The 18688-nt window shown below is 40.9% G+C and overlaps 2 protein-coding genes across 14 annotated transcripts in view; both read left to right on the forward strand.

The window, feature by feature from the left end:
- LOC118430260 (period circadian protein homolog 1-like) overlaps positions 1–6614 on the forward strand; it is a 29044-nt gene extending 22430 nt beyond the window's left edge. For both annotated transcript variants that reach the window (XM_035840984.1, XM_035840983.1), the window contains exons 16-19: positions 330–1753; positions 2134–2201; positions 2429–2570; positions 3214–6614. In XM_035840984.1, the coding sequence (XP_035696877.1) occupies positions 330–1753; positions 2134–2201; positions 2429–2570; positions 3214–3612 (2033 nt within the window). In that variant the 3' untranslated portion in view covers positions 3613–6614. The remainder of the gene's footprint in view (positions 1–329; positions 1754–2133; positions 2202–2428; positions 2571–3213) is intronic.
- Positions 6615–16575: 9961 nt separating this feature from the next.
- The window catches only part of LOC118430294 (vesicle-associated membrane protein 3-like), a 20015-nt gene continuing 17902 nt past the window's right edge, over positions 16576–18688 (forward strand). For 6 of the 12 annotated variants that reach the window (XM_035841027.1, XM_035841028.1, XM_035841029.1 and 3 more), the window contains exon 1: positions 16576–16710. In XM_035841027.1, the coding sequence (XP_035696920.1) occupies positions 16709–16710 (2 nt within the window). In that variant the 5' untranslated portion in view covers positions 16576–16708. The remainder of the gene's footprint in view (positions 16711–18688) is intronic. The other 6 variants (XM_035841034.1, XM_035841035.1, XM_035841037.1 and 3 more) reach the window with 3 other exon arrangements.

Raw genomic sequence — 18688 nt, forward strand, 5'->3', positions numbered from 1 at the left:
TTCTTGGTTTAGGCAGAAGGGAAAGGGTTACTTATTTGCAATTGTGGATAAGAGAAATTTATATTCCTGATAGCTTTTGATAAACCAACTCTAACCAAATATAAAGCTAGCTACATTGATGCAATTACCAAGAAGCGAGAGGAAGTCGAATGTCCTAGAACAGATTAGACGCATATCTGCTTATATAGACGTGTATGATTGTTTCCATTGTTACATATATAATATGATCCTTACAATATGACCTGTACTTAGCCCAGTGGGGCAAAAATGTGCAATAAAGGTCTTCATTCATTCATTCATTAAATGCCATGTCTTTACTGCATTTCCAGCAGGTGTGATGACCACCCTTGAGACATCGACAAGAACTGTGGCCGTCACGACCAGTAGTGCGGTGATGACAATGGCACCCATGTCCCAGGACTCCCACGTCCCGCTGGACCCCGCCCACAGCGAAGACATTCCCATCGTCGACGATTTCAGCGACAAGAACGAGACCAACTCGGAGGTCGGCGAGCCCCTACCCCCGCCCTCCCCCTACCAGAAGGTTGGTCTGACCCAGGAGATTCTCAGCCAGCACACCATCAACCAGGAGCGGACGTACGTGGAACAAGCGCTAAAGGAGGGGTACAACCACCTCCTCCTGCCCGCCTTCCAGCGCCGCCACGGACACAAGCGCCAGCTCCTGACGCCGGAGAACGAGACCGTCACCAACAAGCTGAGCAAGCACTGTCAGATCAGCAACGGCATCCCCCGCCATCGGACGAGCATGAGCAACTCCTCCTCCATCGCTCCGCAGACCACGCTGGTGGACGCGCAGACGGCGCAGAACATGTTCGTCCCCATCCACAACCCCAGTCAGAACCAGAGCATGCCCATGGGACAGATGCAGGTGCCGGTGTTCCCTAACCAGATGGGAATGAACTTGAGCATGTTCGGGATGCCGTTCGGCATGCCAGTCCCCCAGTTCATGCAGGGAGGCATGCCCCCAGCAGGAACCCCAATGATGGGGTCGGTCCCCATGATGCCCATGGCGCAGAATTTCATGTACTCAGGCTTCTTCCCTCACTACGGCTTCTCCTCAGCGGGGGGTTTCACCGTGCCAACGACGCCATCCACGCAGATTCCGCAGGGCAGCAGCATCTGGACGCAGGTCCCGCAGCGCCCGCTCTTCCCCCAGGGTGGGGGCATGCAGCCCCTCCACATCAACACCGACCCGGGGACCTTCGCCCCGACCGTGCAGATGGAGGCCCCTCTGTCGCACGTGTCGGCGCAGTGCCTGAACCCGACTCCCTTGGTCGCAACGTGCAGCACGGCCGTTGACCCCGTGACGACGTCCGTCCCCCCTCCCGCCCCAACGGCGGGGATATCGGAGCGCGTGGGCTCCCAGTGCAGCAGTCCCCTGCAGCTGAACCTCATGCAGCAGGAGTTACAGGAAGGCGGCAGTCGGCAGACAGCGGTGCAGGCGGCCAGTAACCAGTCTCCCCACCGCAAGCTACAAACAGACCAGGAGGGTCTCGCGCCCGTCAAGAAGGCCTGCAAGGCTGCACCAGTCAAGGACAAGGAGGACGACAACAGCTTGGACACCAGCTCGATGTTGGACTTGCTGTTGGCGGAGTCGAACGACGGGAACAGCAGCACACCCGACATAGGGTCGGACCCAAGCTTCACCTCCTCAGAAGGCTCCAACACACAGGAGCAGAAGAGAAAGATGGAGAGTCGAGAGAGGGAGAACTTCAAGAGATATGTGCTACAGGTAAGCTGTCAGACACAAGTTTTGATTATCATCATACTCATAGTGCTATCTGCATGCTATTGTCCTTCACTTTGTGTGCTGCTTTCATTATATGTGCTGGACATGGAACAACCTGATTTAGAGAACATGCAGCTTCTAGTTATTAGATAAATTGTCAACAATGTGATGGTTAGGTTGATTCATATATTGCTTGACTTAGATTTGTATTTTGATCAAGGCTACATAAACTGATAGAGCCAACTGTTTGCTAGAAAAGATTGAAGGACTCCAAAAAGCCATGTTGTTTATGATTTGTCTTGACAGGAATCTTATATGGCTTGGTACATGTATGTATAAGCTGTTCGGAGTGTTGACAAAGGTTCTTGTTGTCGTCTCTACAGGATCCTATCTGGCGCGTGATGGCCAACACCACCCAGAAGGTCATGATGACATACCAGCTGCCGAGAAGGTCAGTATCGCTGTTGATATCCCTACGAAATTTGACCCTTTCCTTTCATGTTAACCCCGAAGTTGCAATTCCTACAGAGACATTGACAATGTTCTGAAGATACATTACAGGTATCCTAGCAAACAATGTTGTGTTCTTACAGAGAAATTGACAATGTCCTAAAGATATATTTCTTGTATCCTAAGAAACAAGAGAGAGTTCTAACAAACAATGTTGTGTTCTTACAGAGAGATAGATGATGTCCTGAAGCAGGACCAAGACAAGCTGCGATCCATGGAGAGAAATCAGCCGGCCTTCTCTGCAGAGCAGATGGGAGAGCTGGAGGACGTCAAACTGTGCTGGGGCAAAATGAAGATGCCTGACATTGCTGTGAGTACATCACTTCATTCTAGTTCATGTTTTGTTTTATTAGTGACTGATACATCGCTACTCTTCCTGGAGTCTGTGTGAATGATGTATATGTAAATCACTGTATGGCTGATACGAGACAGAGTTTTGCCAGTATGCGAGTAATGATGTTGTTGGCTATCAGAAAGTACATGTAAAATATCTGGATTCTATTGAATGTCGTAATACCAATTCTGTTAAGTTGGATGTGATGAGTACTAGAAACAACTTTAGCAAGTGATATGGTGTTTAGCCACCTCTGTTTACATCTGTTGGATGGCTGTTTATCGAAAACTAGCCCCTTACAGAGCAATCAATTGGTTACAGTCAAATTTGTATATGAACTAGATAGTGCATTGCCGACTAGAAAAGGGAGATGTTTAACACACGTCCTATGTTGTTGTACACTAGAAACGTTCCATTCTACCAAGTTTCAGTCCCAAAATTTTCTCAATTGGTTACAGTCAAATTGTATATGAACTAGATAGTGCATTGCCGACTAGAAAAGGGAGATGTTTAACACACGTCCTCTGTTGTTGTACACTAGAACCTTTCAGTCCCAAAATTTTCTCATGTACTGACATACACGCATGTTCTAAAAAGGAATACTCGTGTTTTACAACAGGCTTGTGACGAGGCCATCGACAAGTGTCTGTCGAAGAAGCGGAAGAGAATGCCGAGCAGAAAGCACCTGGCGGTGCAGACCGTCATCTCCCCCACCATGGAGTCGGTCCTGGAGTCCAACCTCCCCTCCTCCTCCTGCAGCTCGCAGAAGTCAGAGACAGAGATGGCCAACCTCCAGGGGGACATCGGGAGGAACCCCGCCAAGGACAGCGACAACTGGGGGGACAACAGCAACGGCAGCAACGGGAGGTCGTCGCGAAGCTCCAGCTCAATCAAGGAGTCGGACGACAAGTCGCAGAGCAACAACAGCAAGGACAGCGACGAGTACCCCGTGGAGAAGAGATTACCACCAAAGAGACATTCGAGCCCCACCACAAGTAACTCCAGCAGTGACTTGTAGTAGTGTGAGAGATGGGGAATGATAATGGTGACCTCCGTTGTTGGGTTAGCAAGGTGTCCCTGAAGAATTCCAGCACCCCTGTAGTTGTAGCCGTCCTAAATAAGCTAGAAGCTATCGTCGAGCAACATTTCAGGAAGTTCTCGAAAACCCATCTTTTTAACCTTCTTCTTGCTACCTAGCCTTCTAAGTAAGACAAAGTTGTTGCCAAAAGGCTAGCCCAGTAGGAAGGAGGTTAAAGGTACCATACAAGCCTTTACCACATACAGATCAAACTCTATGTTCGAAACTGAATCACTGCAAAGACAAATTGCTGCCAAGGCTTCGTGCCCATGTTAGGATAATCAGGCATTTCTTTGACTTCAATTTCTCTACGGACAGGGTGGAAGAAATGGGATGAAAGACCACTTATCGACAGGAAGTCTATCTACGAAAATAAAGGAAATAACTTTTTTATAAAAAGAAAAACCCTTAGTGCCTTATAATGGCATTGTGTAGTGCGCACAGTGTAGCTCGTATTGGACATGACTCAAAATGCTCGTAAAATATAGAAGGCTGACTGCAGGGTAAGTCTCTGCATGTACTTTGGCTACACAATGGACACGTTTTGGTGTCGAGTATTAGGCTTAAGACTTGCAGGGGCTGGCTGAAGTAAAAGGGGACACCTTGCGTAGATTTCCCCATAAAGCAAACTGCATGGCATTTTTCACCTGCAGTGCTGGCCACTCTCCGTTTTCTAAAAAGATGTCTATTTTGTAAGATAAGAAAGGCTACAATTGCCAGAGATGTGAATACCATTGATACTAATGTACATTGTATTTAAGTCGTGTGATGATTGTGTGATATGTGTAAGTTGGAAGACTCTGAATGATCTGTTAATGAAGCAGAGGTTATATTTGCACAAAAGGTGAACTCTATTGTATATACTGCAGGAATATTTAAATTCTATGATTCCAACAGAAAGAAAAAGATATATAAGAAATAGAAAAAAAATGTAATATTATTTGTATAGGTCTCTGCCATCTGGCTTATATGTTTGTGCAATGTCGTCAGGGATTTGTAAAGTCCAAAGTTAAATCTTCACTTCTTAGTCCACATTTTCACTTTACAGAAGTCTTTAAATTTTCCTCTCAAAGATTATAAAGAAAATTTAAAAAATAAAGAAAAAAAAAGTTAACAGTCCGTTGTACTTGGTTGCCACCAAAAGATACACTGTAGCTTTATTTAGCATTTGAAGCATAATCTTAAAGATTTTGACAAGTCTTTTTCCTGTACTTTTCTATCAAGTTATTTCAAGTTTGATTCCAAGGTTTTTTCCAAGTGCTCGTGTCAGTAACAAGCCATGTCCATGCGGTCTTTGTATTTTCAGTCGAGTTTAGCCACAGCATTTGAATTCTATGGATGACTGATTCTTTCTTAATTTGAAAGGAAAGAAAGAAAAAGAAATCCCCTTGGTGATGTTCAACAAATCTTAAGAAAATAGTTTGAAAATATCTTGTTCGGTATCCTTGATTGTACTTTTGAACGTGACACTAGTGATCTTGTTTTTAATCCGCACTCTTTCATTAGATTTGGAGTCAGTAGAGGATGTCATCCATGAAATTTACTTGCTGTGGCCTTATGTAAAAAGAATAATGATAATGGGTTGAAGAGCAGATCAAAATGTTGATTTATATCATTGTTAGACTATTGACTAAGTGCGGAATACAATGTTGGTCCACTTCAGTGAACACTGATATTTGGCGATGTCGATAATGATGATGTACCATTTTTTCCTGAATTGTTGAAAATTTTGTTAACTTCAAACGTGAGTGGCATGATTAGATGATGGATACACAGTGTCATCTCAATTGGTAGCATTGTGTTGTTACTTGCCCCTATGGTTTTTGAAGGGTACAGTGTTTCTCAGCAAGGCTGATATGTCTTTATATGGTGTTATACCTGTGAGGTGACGTACCTCGGACAAAACTAACATGTATTGTTTATGAAGGGAAATTGAAGAGAGATTTCTGATTATCAAATGAGTACTGTTCAGTCAAAAGGGAACACTTTACAAACATTTTTCTATTTTGTTTTTGGCCTAGTCAAATTTGGACTGCCAAATGTAGTGACGTTGCTCTGTAGAGCTTGGTAAAATAGAACGTTACTGTCACCTTTTTTGTTTTTATAAGGCAAATCCTGATGAATTAGGAAAACATTTACCATGAGCTCTGTCAATGTTGAATTTGGAAACACCTGAAGATTGAGAAGGAATCAAAGTCATACTTGAAATGTAAATTATGAAACAAAAGGTGCTGTAATGAAGAGCGGAAACATGCCCTTTTATTTGACATTGAAACTCTACATTCTGTTACAGGTCAAAATACAAAGCCTAAAATGAATTTTGATTTTTTTTTCAGTGTCTTTTCAGATTGAAGTGGCCAGTTTTAATTTTCAGTAAAATTCATCCTTTCTCAGTTATTTTTCAGTGGCCATTGAACAAGTACTAGTAAGCGAAGCTAGAAAATAGGATCCATAGATTAGATGGTATATTTTTGAAGAAATTTTGAGACTTTTCATCAGAAAGACGTATACTTTGCCATTCTTAACACAACCTAGTGTTCTGTATGGTAAGGTTTCTGTAAACATGTGTAGCACTTTTGAAGGACGTTCCTATAATGGGAAATTTATGGACATATTCAAATGTTCAGACTTTTTTTGTACATATTCAAATAATGTTAAAGTCACAAGAGTATGTTGTACATATATTGTATACTAGAATATTGTCATGTGTAACTAGGACTCGAAAAGCCGACAGTATGAAATGAATACTTGTAATAAGAATGAAGCATGTGCAGTTCAGCTACTGATCAACTTGTACGAACGATGATCTTACATTTTGATGTGGAAACGAAGATGTTATTAAGAGAGATTTGTATTTTTGGTATCAAGAATAGGAGTCCTATTGTTATGAAGGCTTGTACTGAAACCGTTACAAATAAAACGAGATATCTGTTATAAGCAAATTGGTATGATGGCCTTTTTTTTTTACCTAGCCTTGTCTGGCGGTAAACTATCTACCCTATACTGTTAGTTAAAACTAGAGTTAGGTGACCTCATAGCTCCATGAATTATTTTGAGCTTTTGTAAATTTAATGCAATTGACTAACACATTAACATGATTTATGCATGGTGTTGTTCATCATTGACTAAGGTACATATCTCACAATTATGAAATTCTCATCATTAATCATTAAGCGGTTTTGCAATTTTAAAATGGATTATGCAAATAAGTTCTCATTACCATATTTGGTACCTGCTTATATTCCACCTATCACAATTAACAAGTGTTACATTTATTGAAGTCCAGTTATTGCAAATAATGGAATAATACAATGTCCTCATTAATTATGCAAATTAAGTCTTCATTTGCATAACATGCATATCATTATGAAGATCTTTGCCCAAGCTACCTGCATGCCTAAAATGATGCCAATCCGTCAATCCTTTCTGCAATATCCTCTTTGTAATGTCTTGACAAAAACGCCCATGTAGTTACGAAATCAAATGTTAAATGGGGGCTGAAATTTGCCCCAATTTGTCATGACACTGAAAGCTATCTGCCACCTAAATGTCAAGACCATATCACGTCCGGGACAAGAGATATATAGAAAAAAAACTGATAGAATATTCTCATTAATTATGCAAATGTACTCATATTTTGCATAATAAGTATGTCATTTTGTACAAGATTGTCTAAGGTACCTACATACCAAAAATCATGTAAATCCGTTGTTCCCTTCTTGAGTTATCGTCTTCAGAAGTTTTTGACAAAAAATGCACCTGCTATCCCAAAACTAGCCGCTAGGGAGCCCAAACTTATGTCACTTATTCCTGAGCACAAGAGCTATCTGGCACCCACAAATCGCGACCATAGCTTGTTCAGAACACGAGATAGCAAACCCGGAAGTTGCGCTGCAGTACCAAGGGAAGCCGCTAGGGGACCCAAAATCTAATCATTTCCAGCTTTTATCACACACTACCAACACACCAAGTATGAAACCAATTCACCCAGCCGTTCTTGAGTTATCTTGTTGATACACAGACAGACAGACACACAAACGCTACTGAAAATATAACATTCCATGACATTTCCTTGAGGTAAATATATGGCCCTAACATACTATGATTGTGATAAAGTAGGGACGCAAGATCTATGACGAAAGACCTCTAAAGGAACAGCTGGCCAATGTGACCACTTTTTGATAGTCCCTTAGATAATCTTTCCAATCAAGAACCCCCTCTATAGTAACTAAGAAATACTATGATAGAGCAGATTCTATTGGTCCCCTAGCTGGCTATCTTGGGCAGTATTGACTGTCCTTTCTTAAAGTCTGTATGAGGCAAGGTAGATACTGCCTTTCTGTGTTTATTGATGGACTTCGAATAAAAGAACGTGCTACATGATAAATTGAGTGAAAAGGGACTTATAACAATTAACGCTAGTTCACCTTTATTCGTGGGGTGACCTTTATCCGTTGTCTATAAAACAGCATATTTAGGAGCATTAAGTCTGTGGACAGTGTTGTCAAATTTGCAATATTTTGAAAATGTTCCGATTTGAAACCACCGTCCGTCGACTTCATACCCCTAAATACGCATTTTCTTACAAACAACGGATATAGGTTACCCTCGGATAAAGGTGAACAAGCGTTATCTGTAATCAATGATATTTTGTCTTCAAATTGTCTAAATCCACCATTGTCTAGTAGAAAATAACAGGGACCCTCATATCTGCTTGTAGATTAGTTACTGTAAATGCAGAAATATGTTCCCGGTGGTTTTATGTTTGGGGTTTTCGCGAGGCAGTCTTACTGCAAACTTAAAACCAACGCAAACATCTTTTCATTACAGTATGTGACTACAGTGCGAACACTCCACTTTCCCGCTAACACGAAATTAAACCCCCCACGAACTTAAATGCAATTATTGTTATCTAATATAATTTTAACAACAATTGAGAAACCAAATCGCACATCAACCAAACCACAAACAAAATCACACATCAACTTTGTCCCTTTATATATGCTGCCAATCTGGTCACCCTTCAGCACAGGTCTGAGTAATGAGTGTACATAATGAATGTAATGATGAAATAGTGATGTAATCAGGTAATTAATTAATGTATTCTATCGTGATGCATGCAGATAATGAATAAGTAAGTGTGCAGGTTGTGATAGGTTGTGATGTCACTGGAAACAAGACAGGCCATTGGCCACCTTAAAATTCAACATAGCGGCGCCCATAGACGACAGCAAAAACAGAACAGGCTCCGCTACCGCGAACCTGTAATTGCAGTATGATTGAACCTTTCTAAAATTTGAAAAGGAGTAGGGGAGATTCATGTGACAAGACAGACTTGTCATACTGTCAGTCACGGAAGAACTTTTCAAGAACCGTGAATGTTCTCATCGCTAATCATTACTGGTATCCACTGGACGCAAAGCAGCATCACCAGATAGGTTGGCCTGCAGTTTGGCTAATTGTCGCTAGAGGCCTCTGCTGCATGGTCTTCTGTGAATGGATGGCGATCAGCACCAAGGTCGGGTGTGCAACAGTGTGTGAGAATGAACAGGAAGTGATCGACGAACAGTAGGGAAAAGTTCCGTGACCTCATAACTTCTTCAAACCCTTATAAGTCACGTATTCGTAAGATTCCTCATTGGTCTTACGAATAATGATAACATTTGAGTAAACTTTATTATCAGTTACATAGTTATCTTCTACATCCAAAATATAGAAGTATTGGCTTAGCAATTGTCTATTATTTTTTAAGGCATTTTCTCTTTGCTAACGTTACTCAAATGAGGCCATGATTGTCATAATCTATGTAACGCTAAACGTTATGTTAGACATACTAGTTATACCGTACTCATATAGTGAAATATAACGTTAGTAACTAATGCTTGATGGCCTTGGAAAGCCAACCACTCAGCCAGCATCACATGGTTTGCTGCCCTGCATTTTGGCTAATTTTCGCTAGAGGTCTCTATTGCGTGGTCTTGTGTCATGGCTGGCGATTTAGCACTAACTCCGAGGTAGGCAAAGCCTAGTCATTTATCTAAGACCATCACCACGTAAAGACAATTACAGCAAAGATCCAATGGTTTACATTTGAAAAATGACCAATAAAAATGACGTAAAATGGGGGTCCTTTGTTCTGGGAGACCCACACCCCACCCACGTTAAAGAGCCCACCACGCCTTTAAAAAAAGAGTAGGGGCGTGCCCTGGTGTGCGATGGTACACACTGGGGGTGGTGGTGATTCACTACAATCACCCAGACGGAGGCCTGGCGAACCTCCGTCTCGTGCCAGCCATACGGTGATTATGTAAAGAAGTAAGTGGGACCGGTGGCATAGAGAATGATCACAGACAAGATCTGCCCGGCATGGCCGAGAAACGATCTTTATTCTTCGCTTTCACATCCTCTCTCTGTGTCTGTGTCCCCCCTCTCTGAACTGAACCCGATCTCTCTGGTGTTCTTTCTTTTAATCTCTTAGCTGGGTGCTGACTAAACAAATCAAATTCTTCCCACATGTACTTGACAGGTCATTAATTAGCTGTGATCTTCCCTTGGTTCTTCCTTATCTCATATACTCGTCAGCAAAATTACAAAATGTTTATCAGTTTCTGTTAATTTCTAAGAAACCTACCCAAGAATCATTCTAAACAAATGTTGTCGATATGGGCTCTATTACAATTACATCATTCATCCGGACTCTGGCAAGGATAGTGACGTATCTATCCCTAGTGGAGATCCGAATTAAACAAACCAAACTAAACCAAACATCCATCAACACACAGTGAGTTCCTTCTAAACCTGCTTTCTGGTTTCAACCAGACTTTAACGACGTCTTCTTAGAAGTCCTTAATGTAACATTTGGCACCGAAAATAATCTCCAGTACAAAACCTCAATGTGATTGATATGTACAGCACCTTGTTAGCATATTTGCATTATTGTTTCGTATTTTTGGTGTTTTTGAACTGTGAAAAAGCTGCATATCGTCTGTTAAGTTTCTAAAACAATCTCAAACTAGACCCTCCTAAAACCAACATAACAACGTACTGTGCACTGGTTTGTAAGGCCACATCTTTTAAACACGTTTGTATGGTGTAATGATGTTGTAACCTCCCTCCTTAAATATTGGTATGCAATTCTATAGTATTGATCACACTTAGATGGTAGAATTGTAGGAAATCTGCTTTCTATATTGTCCTTATGTTACATACTAGACCTTTAACAACGACGTCAGTTCGTGAGAGCTAGTGAGGCCTTTACACGATTGACCCACTCGTTGCAGTATCAGAAAACCTCGGAGTATTTTCTGTTTATGTGATGGTAGTCCTACATTCCATTTTCAAGTCTATGTCACTGAAGAAGAACACAAATATTTCATGCTTATACCCATCGGTTGGTCAATCAGGGTCTGGGTTAAAGTTACCCGTGTATATGAAACAGATGCTTAGGGGTGGCGCACATCTCCTTTCTGTAGCCCTTGGGCCACACATTTGTGCAAGCAAGCCACACGTCCGCTGGTAGTGATGTGTGTTTAACTCCCATACTCTTCCTCATTAGTGCTGAGTGCTAAGCAGAGAAAGCAGCACGTGCCTTTTTTTTCTAAACATGTACTTTGAAAAGTCTTTGGTATGACTGGGCCGGCATCAAAATCACGACCTACCGAATACAAGGTGAACACTCTATTCAAGCAGCCATTATACCCGCTAAGTCTGGGTAGTGACCTTAAAAGCGGCTAGGACTTTGAAAACGACACACCGTTCAACCAGTGTAAGGACTTCGGGAAGTCAACGACGCCTGTGGACGAGGTAAGAACGTGGCCACGTCCATCGTACGATGACCACAAACAGAGGTCATTCTTTGGATAGTCGTGAATATGTTAGAAATTCATCAGTCTTTTCATCAAAGAGACGGTCTCAGATTCTTGTTAATAGTTGGTTCTATCACAGCGTACTTGAAAATCCTATGGCGCCCATTCCTACGATGAAAGACCCTCCAATAAAAGTGGGTGAGAGGTAAACGAAACCAAGTACTACGGGGCCAAAGGAAAGGAGATGATTAACTGTGGCGGTTGAGTCAGAGACGACGGAGGAGGAAGAATGTATAAACAGATAAAGGGCTCCCCACCAAAACTCCTTGCGATGACAGGCATTCACAGAACGCCCACATGATTTCATTACATATCATTCCCACAGACACAGGTTTTCATTGCTGCCGTCAGCCATGGCAAACACCATGTACACTTTTTTCAAACATGAGAGTGTCAAGAAGAACCCTCGAAGTGTCGTGCCAGCAATTCAAGGGGACACGGTTCGATCCTACACTCCTACCCCCATGTAAGACTCGTCAGCTAAACTTTCATAAAAACATATCAATCTTAGATCTCTCAATTACTGGCGACTAAAACTGTGGTTTTTAACATGTTAGTGTCAAGAAGAACCCTCGAAGTGTCGCGCCAGCATTATAGAGGGACGCAATTGCGATCCTACACCTACCCCCATGTAAGACTCGCTAGCTAAACTTTCATAGAAACAATTAAACATAATATGATTGATATTATCAATCTTAGATTTCTCAATTACTGGCGGCAAAAACTGGAGGTTTTTAACATGAGAGTGTCAAGAAGAACCCACGAAGTGTCGCGCCAGTAATTCATTATCAGTTGGACGCGGTCGCGATCCTACACCCCTACCCCCATGTAAGAGTCGCCAGCTTAACTTTCATACAAACATATCAATCTTTCGAGCGACTAATAGCATGAAACGTGCAGGTTTGCGTAATGCAAATGCTAAATCCACCCTCTCACTAGCTAGTCCTTAGCTGAACAGCATTTCATCACTCACCTTTCCATTCTGAAGGAGTCCGCCCTGGCGTTTCAGAGAAGCGACGGAAAAGAGAGAGACAAGAGTTCTGATGTGTAGGAAGAGGAGGAAGAGTGTACACGTGATGCGACAACACCCACAAAGATGTGCGGTCAGAACTAGTCTTCCGTACAGGCCCTGGTAGGGAAGCTGCTCGCAACCAGCACGAGGTGGTCGTGAGTACAAGGAGCTCGCGTGCCCACGGAGTGTCTTTACCTAAGTAGAGCACAGCCAACGCCGACTGATTACTGACTAAACATTGTTCATCTCCTTGATAAGCGAGCCTACCAAGAAACCACGCTACACCTACTACCGCAGGGGAGATGCTGCGTCTTAACCCTATTCAAACCGGGGGCCGGGGGGGGGGGGCTTTTGAGGCCTGAGCCAACTTTGATGTCCTATAACGCCAGAACGGCTTACGCTAGAGCCACCAAATTTGATGACTTTTCCTAAAATATTGTTGGCAACAATGTTACAAAGTTTTGCATTTTTTTCGTGTTGCCGTTTGTTGTCAGGCAGTTTTGCCAAAAATCACTATTTTGGGTTCTAACAATGTATTTTTCACATTTATTTGCTATATTACTGCTATTTTGTGACATAAATAAAATCTTACATTATTTAGCATATCTTTCATAATTATATAGGCATAAATTATGCTAATTTGATGACGTCATCAACCCAAAATCCAAGTTGGCGGACCGTATGGCCAGATCAAGAATAAATCCCTTTGAATTGGTAACAACCTGGTATTTTTTAATAAAAAAAAAATCTAAATGAATGAATTTAGTGTATTTCCAGTGCCCTTTGTGATTATTTGTTGCAAAAAAGTATTTTTAAAAATTCAAGGTGGTGGGTATAATATGGCGGAGCCCAACTCGTATCTTAGATGTGCATGACGTGATTTATGACGCCATTTTTACGTAATTGATGTTGCTATTTTTTTTTTATTGCAACAGATAAATACATAACATGATAGCGGCACACTCAAGCTCAACATGCTTATTTTCATGCCGTCATCAAAAACAAACTGAGAGCACAAAAGAACATTGAAACAAATACAGACAAGCAAAGCATATAACAAAAGTAATGTTGCATATAACAAAAGTAATGTTAAGTAACACCATATAACAAAATCATAGAACATAAGAAAATACATTTGAATGTAGGTGGATATTCGGACAGGTACTCCGGGCCAAGCTGGTAGGATAGAGATTCACTTATTCAAATCTTTTTGTTTCTTTTATGAATGATTGTACATGGTGTAGAAGTTTTGTGTTAATTGAGTTGGATAGAAATGCAGACCCTCGAGTCATTAAATGGACTAGATCATGATCCGAGAGATCGTCCATGTTTATGGCAAATCCTACCAGCTTATGCAAATTGCTGAGGAGGGAGATACGGCATTGGGTGTAGATGTTGCTATTGGCAACGCAAGTCGTAATAAACATCATTATTCTGTTATCTGCGCTTGTTGTTACATTTTTGTAGAATAACTTGAAGTTTTCTGATAATACCCTTTTTTCATGGGTCCGGCCAATATAATCGAATTGATGACGTTATAATTACGTCATCCTACGTCAACGTAACGTCAAACGTCAAAAACTTGTCAGATATTATGTCGACATCATGTCCTGAAAATTTGGTTGCCCTACGGCACGTCGTGTTAGAGTTATAGGACTTCGAAGTGGACCAAAAAAGCCCGGTCTGAATAGGGTTAAACGTTCCCCTATGCTATCTGTAAATCTGGAACAATCAGTGCTTCAGTATGAAGAGGACTTGAGAGGGTATATACGGATGTGAAGAAGAGGTACAAAAGTATCAAAGGTTTTCTTTTACATTATGTAAGATGTCACTAATGCCCCTTACTAATATCACCCATCAATTGTATTTAGGATGCATTGTGCAAAACCGTACCATTTGAAGCAAATGACCAATTAACTGACCAGTAGTAAAGCAACTAATGAGAGTTATGTGATTGTAAATGGTGAGTTCTTTTCTTCTCTCGTAGTGTTGTTCTGACCAATCATGTACACATTATATAAATGGCCAATTACAAGCTCAAGACGGTACACGAAGACTGAGAAAGCTGCGTTTCTATTCACTGTCACAGCTTCTTCCATTTCTACATACGCGGGAAAAGTTTTTATCGTTTTATCAGTATGTGTTTGTGCAAACATTTTGAATGATTTTTTTGTTGTCTTTGAGCCATTTCGAAATCAGACTTTTTTTACTCTAAACTAAAAAAGCAATTAGGTATTAGCTATTAGGTATTAGGCTTAATGATGCCCAAAGACACCATTAGAAAAGGTTCACATCGTAATATGAAAAGCTATATAAAGATACCCTAGCTAGCTACAGTAGCTTGTGTGTCACACAAAAGGGCGACAATACAATAGATATTTCTGTATCAACCTTTGTACACAAGTTGATTATCAGCCCACGTAGACCAGATCTATGTAACGTTCCAAACATAGGTGACTGAGCGACAACATCACACAACTAGAGCATAGCATGTTTAGGACAAAAGATACAAAACCAGAGGTTCTGCTGCAGTACCAAGATCGATCACACGGAGGAGAGTGACAAACATGTCCTTGCTGTTCCTCTTCCCACATCAGTGCATGACCAAGACTAGCCTCTTCAGTCTATGAAATTAGTTTGCCAGTGTTACACCTTAGGGTACTGGTGCGGTGTAACACCTTTTTTTCCAGAAAAAACGAACCTGAAAAAAATCAGCAGTGACCGGTTGATGGACCGATTCATGAACAGATTATACCGGCAAGCGTTCGCGTGCTAGGCTAGGGGGTTAAAGGTCCAGGAAAGAACAAGAGCGAAGAAGAGGAGAGTTGATAGTCATCTTTACCAAGCTTCTACGGTCTAACATGGTCTAAAACAGAGGCAGTAAGGGTTCAAGATAGAGTTTTAAAACGCCAATGGACGTCGGAAACTCCATCAAACTGAATCATTTGTAGCAAAATGGACAATTGTTTTGAGTATTGCCCATCCATAAGTTTTCACAGATAACCAGGTCCAGGTTCAAGTCCGGACCTGGACCTGGACTTGATCCTCTGGACCTGAACCGTACCTGTACCTGAATTTTCTGTACTGGTACCCACCCCTTAGCACTAAGGATAGGTTATGCATATCATCTTTCTGTACAGCTGTTAACTGTTCATTTGTGCGTGTGTGTGTATGTAAACTGTTTATGAATGGACAGGAAGTGAATAACAAACAGTTCAGAATATGAATATTAGCCACTTCGAATTCGGGAACTTGAACACAGAAAAAGATATAACGGTTACAGAAGAGAAACAAATACAATGGAGGGATCTGTTTTTATTATTTAATTGATAACGTTGCATTAAATGACAGAATATGAATATGATGATGTAGGATTTAACCGTTTGTTCTGCATGAATGAGAATTGATAATGTGTAACGTTAACGTTATCTCCGTAGCAATGATTTTAAAACTACCGGACTTTGGGTACCCACTCTTATTATAAAGTATCCCGGTGATCAAGTGACGTTTTATATTTTTAAGAATACAAAAAATATAACAAAGCGTTGATAATGCAGTCAATAACGTGTTACACTGATTCATTCAAAGACACAGTAGACTAGTATTTATTCAGAAATATACATAACTTCGGATATACAAGGCCTCGCAGTCACTGACCTTCAAGGTTGACTTAATTGTGCCTGTCATCACAGAGGCTGCTTAATTGCACCATAATGGTACATTAGGAAAAAAGCAAGCTTTGCTTTGATCTGTGGCAAAACCGGGAGTGTGGTTAAATGGCGAATTTTGAGAGTATTTTTTCCCTGCCTGTTTTTGTTTGTTTGTTTGCCTTTTTGAATCTAGATATGTAAGATCAAGGACGTTATATGAAACATATAACGTCCTTGGTAAGATACACTATATCTAAGAAGCGTTTTGCGGTCACTTTCAGATTTCTAAGATTATCTATTAAAGACACCCGTGTTGTAAAATTGCCTGTTGAGGACATCATCAGGTAAGATTTCTTGTACCATACGGGACCCTGACGCAGAGGCTGCTGGGATTCGTCCGCTCAAGTTCCCGGATGTGAATGACGTCATTTCTTTCAGCGAGAGATTCCGTGTTTCTGAGACCATTTTGCTGATTTTTCGCTGAATTTCGTCCTCAAACCAGCCACAAAATGTAAGTATTTCCACTCCTGTTCACTCCAGAATATTTTCCTGTTTTCTAGAATGTGCTAACTGCTATAAAGGACCCATGTATATCGAGAAAGCTCTTATTTTTCAGAGTGAAAAAAATCCTACGTCGTCTGACATCCCACCCATTTTCCCCCTGGTTTTCCTTCCTATATCTTTCTCCTGACGTTTTTAGTCAGATCTCCACCCTAGAGTTCATCACTAACATTTTTATTCCTTTGATTTCGTTGTGAAAGAATATTTAGGAACGCTCTGAAGCCTGTGATGTTTGTAAAACTAACAAACAACAGGGCTACATACGTGGTAAACCTAAATCCTTGCCAAAAATCGGTGGCAAAAATTTATAATGCTTGGATTTGATTTCCGGAAATTTATATAAACGGTTGGGAAATTTAAAAAAAAAAGAGAAAGTATTCGTTTTAGTTTGGTAAATATTAGGGTACGAATCTGGAGTGGATCTAACGTCATTGGGTATCATTTACGGTGACGTCCATTGACTACAACAGGAGATGACTTTGGGTTAGTAAACGAAGGGTCATGTGATGGCTTTACATAAATTTGTGCATTTATTTGACATGCACAAGTGTAGCTTGGTTTAATAGGGGGAGGGGTGTGTATGGATAAAGTTGAATGAAAATCCAGGGTTTGCTCCAAAATTTTGTAAATATAACAAAAATGTTCATAGCACAGGCAGTGCAGATTTATATGATGGTAATATAGGTTTAGTGTCTTTATAAAGCTGATTGCAGTTGTAAATATAATCAATTAAGGGACATGTTATTAAGGTAAGAATAAAGGTAAATAAATCCAAAATATGTAAATATATCAGATGAGACAGTTCATAGCAAGGGTAGTGCTGATTTGTATTAGTAGAGGTTTTATCATTATATTGATGTTAAACTTATAAGTCATTGATTCATTGAGACCAACTTGCAGTTGTCATACATGATGTATGTGTAAAATCAATCAAAAGGTACAGATTATATTTTGGTATAGATTGAGCACTAATCTCAAGGTTTTCATTTGTTAGTCTTTTTCTAAAATGATGTTTTAAGTCCCTTAGATTGTGGTTGTGCATATACATTTGTGACATTTTCGGGATATTATTTTTTTCATACATATACTAGTATTAAAGCTCAAATTGCGCTTAACTGGCTTAAGTATATGTATGAAAAATTCTATTAATTTGTGTATGGAGCACTCTTCAACTTTTGAACAGAAAGACAGACGTCAGTTAGATTGCTGACTTGTTTTAGCCTAAAATACACAAATAGGTGTCTGTGACGAAGCACAGGTATATTTTTGCCTCATGTTGTGATAGGAATGTTATTGTTTGTAACATACAGATGGCTCTAAAAGTAGTCTTAAAGTATAAACAATGGAGTTTGTGACCCCTGACTGTTGGTTAATTCCTATCTTTTGAGCAAGTGTTTCTCCTACTAGACAAATGACAGACTTTGGTGACAATCACAATGTAAACAAACTGGTGTAAATGGGGGGTTCGCTTAAAAGGCTGGGCTGTCTACCAGGCCAGGCTACCTGGCCTGTCTACCTGGCCTGGCTATCACGTCAGGCTACTCAGATCCCCCCATTCATACCCCCATCATGTGGCACTCAGCCAAAATAGCTGATTGACAGGCATAGTAATTGCTAATTTTCAACCCTGCCAGTGTCCACTGGCTGGACCCTTGGGGGGGAAAGTGTCTGGGAGGCCTTCCTTGCAGCTGTCAGGAACACATTCAAGTACTGTACCAGTACTGTGTTCGGTAAATGCTTTAGGGTGTTAGACCTAGAAAACAGAGGTCCTGGGTTCAAATCCTTTGACATGTCACAAAATCTGTTAACAGTACTTTCCCCACTCCAACTTGTACAAGGGGGTTGGAGAGATTTATTGTCAGTGGAAGGAGAGGTTGGGGCTCTGTCCTCGACACAAAAATTGTACAGTGGATAACAATCCACAGCCT

This window comes from Branchiostoma floridae, chromosome 14 (genome assembly GCF_000003815.2).
Source record: "Branchiostoma floridae strain S238N-H82 chromosome 14, Bfl_VNyyK, whole genome shotgun sequence".
NCBI lineage: Eukaryota > Metazoa > Chordata > Leptocardii > Amphioxiformes > Branchiostomatidae > Branchiostoma > Branchiostoma floridae.